The sequence below is a fragment of the Mytilus californianus genome, unplaced genomic scaffold (assembly GCF_021869535.1).
Source record: "Mytilus californianus isolate M0D057914Y unplaced genomic scaffold, xbMytCali1.0.p SCAF_15, whole genome shotgun sequence".
Taxonomy (NCBI): domain Eukaryota; kingdom Metazoa; phylum Mollusca; class Bivalvia; order Mytilida; family Mytilidae; genus Mytilus; species Mytilus californianus.
The window spans coordinates 21,690,004-21,696,195 of NW_026262637.1; the positions used below are offsets into that span (position 1 = coordinate 21,690,004).

General features: G+C 35.3%; 1 protein-coding gene across 3 annotated transcripts in view; it reads left to right on the forward strand.

Moving 5' to 3' along the window:
- Nucleotides 1-498: 498 nt before the first annotated feature.
- The window catches only part of LOC127725652 (location of vulva defective 1-like), a 27,487-nt gene continuing 21,793 nt past the window's right edge, over nucleotides 499-6,192 (forward strand). The window contains exon 1 of one of the 3 annotated variants that reach the window (XM_052232754.1): nucleotides 499-852. In XM_052232754.1, the coding sequence (XP_052088714.1) occupies nucleotides 813-852 (40 nt within the window). In that variant the 5' untranslated portion in view covers nucleotides 499-812. The remainder of the gene's footprint in view (nucleotides 853-6,192) is intronic. The other 2 variants (XM_052232752.1, XM_052232753.1) reach the window with 2 other exon arrangements.

Below are 6,192 nucleotides of genomic sequence, written 5' to 3' on the forward strand. Positions count from 1 at the left end.
CTTGGTCTTGTATTCATTTATAACTCGAACTCTAGCTCAAACTCAAACTCGAACTTGAATCCGAACTCGATGGTTAACCACACTCTGCAGGTATATACAGAATTACGTGAAATTTGGAACCGGCAATCATTAATCAACATTTACAATGTACACCTGATCTAAAATCTGTTCAAGTTGAATTGTACTCATTACAGTTAGAATATATACATGTACTTTGTGTGATCTTTAAACTGAAAGTAACTACATGTAACAAAAGTGCAATGCTAAAACCATGCCCGACTTTTTTTATTGGGGAACAATGCTGATATATAGAAATTGTTTTACCTTTTTTGTAAAGAAGATTAACTACCAAACACCTGTTCAGGTAGATAAATATTGATATGATGGCCATGTTACAGGATTCGATTAATTTAAATGTCCATTTTTCAAAAGGGATTTAACGTTAACAATTTCACCTTAATTGATCCAAGACAGTCTTGGTCGCCTTTGTTTACGAAATATTTGCAAAACTATAGTATTGGGACATTTAAACTGTACCGAGGAATATATTATGTGCCATTCACTTAAGCGGGTTTAAGTAAATGAATGACTTTGCGCATTTATGCATTGAACCATGCAGCGATACTAAAATACAATACATATTTCAATAATTAAAATAACGGTATTTTGTTTGTTTAAAAGTCTGTGTGTGATAGATACACTTTTGACATGTTTCGACTAGGAGTTGTTCGTTAAAACCGGAAAATGAGAAAGGGTGTGACAATCGAAGGTAGAATACTTGTAGTTTTCATGAAATTGATGTGATTGACAGGATGTATGTTGCATTGTTGTTTTTGATTGGAATTTTTAAAGGTAAGAATCGATTTTAGCATTTAATACTTTTGAATAATGAATGTGTCATTGATAAAACCTGTATGTTTTAGGTTTAGATATCAACATGCAAATCTACCATTCGCCATTTAGATCTTCATCATTTCGCAGGATTCAATGGCATGTCAACTAGGTGAAAAATGATTTATTTTGACAATTATCTCAAGTTCAACGTTTAATCAATAAAGTTTATCACGATAACTGAAGGATCTGTATAAACATTTAAAACGTCGGAATTTTAATAAACAACTTCCCATATTGTCCATTGAAAGAATGCTTATTACACGTTCGTTTGGATAACTGTATCTTGTAACTTTTGGTATGTCACTGAACGACTGCTATTTGTATTATCACTGCATTGTGTGATATTTGGTAATCCAACAGTTCTACATTAAATTGATAATTGTTTCATCTAATATCACAGTAATACAAACCTTCTTAAATATGGTTTATTAGTGCGAATTCAATAGGGTGGAGTTTGTGGAAAAAGGGCCCTAAACCCTTCTTTTTTCATAAATTGTAAACATTTTGAACCTTAATTGCTTTTGAATCAACTATTGCCTCTTCATATTTTTGAACAACACAAAGAGGAAGGTCAAATTTCTCCTGTATTTATTTTACCCACACCACGAAAACAGAAAGTTGTAAAAACCTAGGACAGATAAATTATCTATTGGTCCCACTTAATATTTACTGGTATCAATATAAGAGTATTTATATAAAACACATCAAAGATCTGTCAAAATTTTTACATATTTTAAGAAGCGATACATATTGCTGTTGAAGACGATGTTGATAAAAAAAAATGTACATTTTTCATGTTTTTGTAAAAACTTATCAAAGTTAAAAAAAAAAATAGTTTGTATTTGATGAAAGGCAATATACGGAATGACTTCAATGGAATTTTGTTTTGGATAAAAATGACCTTCTTATACATTTTATACTCAAAATTTGCCAAAAACTATACTTCCAGAAATGTGTTTTGTGCTACCTTTAAGCATTTATAATTTGGTCTTATACAATTTATGTGTAGCCATTATAGTGTTTGAACACAGGCACTTGTCTCAGAAAAAAATTTCCTATACACCTTAATATAACACAAGGTACTTAACTCGTATTTTTGAAAAATGGCACCCGGTCGCGAAATTCCGTTATATTTCGATTTCTCCTTGTCAACCCCACTAAAACTTGTTATGCCGTAAATCTAAATTGATTTATCTACACAATGGTGTAAAACACGCATACCTGTGGTGTCGGAATCATTCGTAGCAGTCCTTCCCTAGTATGTCAACCGTAATTTATTCGTCTACCAACACCCGATTGGAAATATAAGACTCGCAGTAAATGTTTAATTATAAAAAGTACTTTAAAAAAACTGTTGGTTTTTGTCTGAATAGAACTTATCATCCAGATAGTAAATTTGTAAAAAAAAATCCGTGAAAAAAATCTAACAAGTGTTATTTAAAGTATGTCTAATGAGTTACGAGTTTCTATTTTTAGACTCAAATTTCAGACTCTCTCTGGACTTTACATATGAAATGAGATAAGATCAGACAATTCCGAGAAACATTTATTTTTAGCAAGAGACTTTCTCATACAATTTGACCAATTGGAAACCGAGATATATAAAGAGTGGAAAGATACCTTTTACTGCGAGTCTTATATTTCCAATCGAGTGTTGGTAGACGAAATAATTACGGTTGACATACTTGGGTAGGCCTGCTACGAATGATTCCGACAACAAAGGTAGGCATGTTATACACCATTGTGTAGATAAATCAATTTATATTTACGGCATAACAAGTTTTAGTGGGGTTGACAACCGAGAAATCGAAATATAACGGAATTTCGCGACCGGGTGCCATTTTTCAAAAATGCGAGTTAAGTACCTTGTGTTATATTAAGGTATATAGGAAATTTTTTTTCTGAGACAAGTGCCTGTGTGTTTATATCTCAAAATACTTAAATGAAACTATAATTTTGAGTAAAGATTGAAATAAATTTGAGAATGGAAATGGGGAAGCCTGTTTGAACATGTCTCTGGATAAGATATAGCATCCGCTCTCACAAGATATATGTGAAGGGTGAGTGCCACGCTCTCTGTACGTTAAAGAATCATTTTAACAGCTCTGGGGGTCCGTAAGTGGCCGGTTGCAAGGCATATTTCTGCCTTTATTCAACATACACTTACTTTCCAGTGGCTGTCTAAATGTGCCGCCCTTCATCCCGGTCGTTCCACCTAGCAGAAGCTATCTTTTGTATCAAAAATTGTTAATTTGTTCTCGTCATGAATATGCATGGAGTAATTGCCTTTGGGCGTTAAGCAAGCAACAACTGATCAATCAACCGCAATGTATTATGTAAAAAGCGTTAGACCTAATTAATTGATTGATTGTTGGTTGCTTAGTGTCCAGTGGCAAATATTTCATGCATGTTCAGGACGAGAACAAAATAAACAATACATACAAAAGGTAGGTCCTGTAACTACTGGAAGTGTTTAACGACCTTGACTGGCTGTTCAGCCCTCGCACGGTCGGTCATGGTCCTGTAATAGAGGCCGCCCGGGGTAAATCTTTTGTCTTGCAACAGGCCACCTAAGAACCCTTTAAAAAGTTGTTGCAATGATTTGCACCGTGCAGAGAGCGTGGCACTCTCTTTACACGAGGCAATAGATTTAACGTCCCCATTCTGACCGGACGTGGCTATATGTACTTGTACATCCCGCGCAGTCAAACGGACGTCCCACATTGACTATAGTTTTACTACAGGTTGGAAGAAGACCTAATTGACCATATTTATATTCCCCAGTCACCGGGGGGGAGGGGGGATTCGACCTAACCTTAATTGAAAGTGATTGTTGTTTTTAACGGAAACACTTTTTCATTCTAGTCAAGGAAGAAACAATTTAATGTAAAATTTTGAAGGTGTAGCTGTTTTACGAATTGCTACGTGCATAATTTAATGGGATTGTCATTTGACATAATCGCTACATTAAATTTGAAAACTGTAACGCCTTATTTCGTATATATTAAATGTAGAATAACGATTTTAGTTCAAAAGGACACGTGCATGTTTCTGGATTAACCTTAACCAGGTACTCTCGAGATTTAAACTTTTATGAATCTAAATACATAACTCATTTCATCAAAACCAATAAATTTGAATATAGGAGAGTCTCAAAGGGGCTTACAGAATAGAGAATAATGGGCCAAAAATACAGAATAACGGGGGAAAAAAGAAATATAGAAAAATAGGCCAAAAAATAAAGAATAGAGAATAGTGTGGTGCTAAAATATATAGAAAATGGCCTCAAAATTAAAAGAATGCAGAAATGAAGACACCACCCTCCCCCCTCATTTAGACCCTTATATAGAGTAGCACACCTTGTCTAAGGTCAACTTTACCTGAATGAGTAACATATAACAGAATACACAATAAAGATCAAACACAAAAGATGTGTTTAAAAGAACATCTTCAAAATGATGCCGCTTTGAATCGGTGTATTTAATATTTTTATTTTTTTAATATAAGAAATAATAAAGTTTTGTTTGAATAGACATGTTATATATAGAACAAAGAAGCTTCATTATTCAAATCTCATTATACTTGCTAGACAAATCTATTACGATATTTTGTTAAACAGTACACAAATAAAACGAGATCTCTTTGAATTAATGAGGATGTGGATGGGGGTTTACAGAATAGAGAATAATGGGCAAAAAATATAAAGAATAGAGAAAAATGGACCGAAAAATAAAGAATAGAGAATAATGAGGTGCTAAAATATACAGAATAGAGAATAATGGGCAAAAAGTATAAAGAATAGAGAAAAATGGCCTAAAAGTTAAAGAATACAGAAATGAAGGACCCCCATCCAGACCCTCATTCTTGGGTAAAACAATATATCTACTCATTAAGAATTTATTTAGAAAAGTGGCAGTTCATGGTAGTACCGTAGGATTCGTGGCATGTGAGTTCACCCCCCCCCCCCCCCCCATCCCCTCCCCCATTCCCCGGGTTTTAGTGGGGTTCGTCTCGCTCAATACTTTGGTTTCTGTGTATTATTTGCGGACTTGTTTGTCTTTCATATTTTTTATCATGCTGTTGTCTGTTTCATTCGACTTATTGTTTTAATTGCCTCCTTTGTATCTTGATATAAAAAGGTACATAACCATTCATAGCATGATGAAATTGTATCAAATTTAATATTCCAATAACAAATTAGGTGGATTTTGTGTTGACAACTTTTTGGTGGCGTACAAACAGACAGTTGGACGGGTGGACGGGACAAAAACAAAAAAGTTTTCACATACATATACTTATGTGAGCTATACTAGACATGAAGGACAGTGACTGGTGGGATACCAAACCCTTAGCGTTCGATAATGATGATGCATGACTCTCTAAATTATGTATTGCTGCCCAAACAAACTGGGGAATTTTTCTCATCTCATTTCATCTCAGTCACGTCTCAGTCCTTACAGCTGAAAGGACGTGCAGGATCAGCTCCTGCATGCATGATTATCTCTTAACTACAAAATGTTACGCTGCTCAGATGGTTCAACGACACTAGTTTATGAGGTTAACGGACAGTAAACCTGCGTCAGCAACACTCTGAAACCCATTGTGGATGGGTGAGTGTCACATGCTGCCCAGACGTCCGAGGGCTATGTGTATCGTAGTTTTATTGCAATTTGCAGTCATCTACTACTGAGTCAATGATTCATCTACCAGCAACACATCGTCGACGTTAGCGGGCTGCCCAGCTGATCAACCTGGCCCTGAAAGCAGCCGTTGTGAAGTATAGACTGCAAAGAAAACATCAAAATAGCAAAAAACCAAACCAAAACAACTCACGTAAACCAAGATGGCCGCCTACCAAAATGGCGCCTTCCACCTGTTCATGACCAACTGCGACAGAAAATATTTAATGCTCAACAAACGCCACCGGGCACGAGCCGACCGTGCGAGGGCTGTATAGCCAGTCAAGGTCGTTAATAACCCCCATCATCATCAACAACTAGGGAAATAAATAACAACAAGACAGATGTATAAACAAACTAAAAAATACACAAATTCTAGTATGTGATTTGACACTTTAAACCTTAAACATTGGTCAATACGAACTTCGAACAAAACCGGAAATGACATCAGATGCTTACGAAGGGTAAAGCACATCCGCTATTCTCTGCATACGACATCAACGTAATCAGAAGGCAAAGCGATCTGCCTGAATCGACAGAAGTTCCAATAACGATATTATCAATGAAATCAGATAACTCGGTCAAAAAATGCAGTACATTTTTCAGCAGTGAAAAAAGA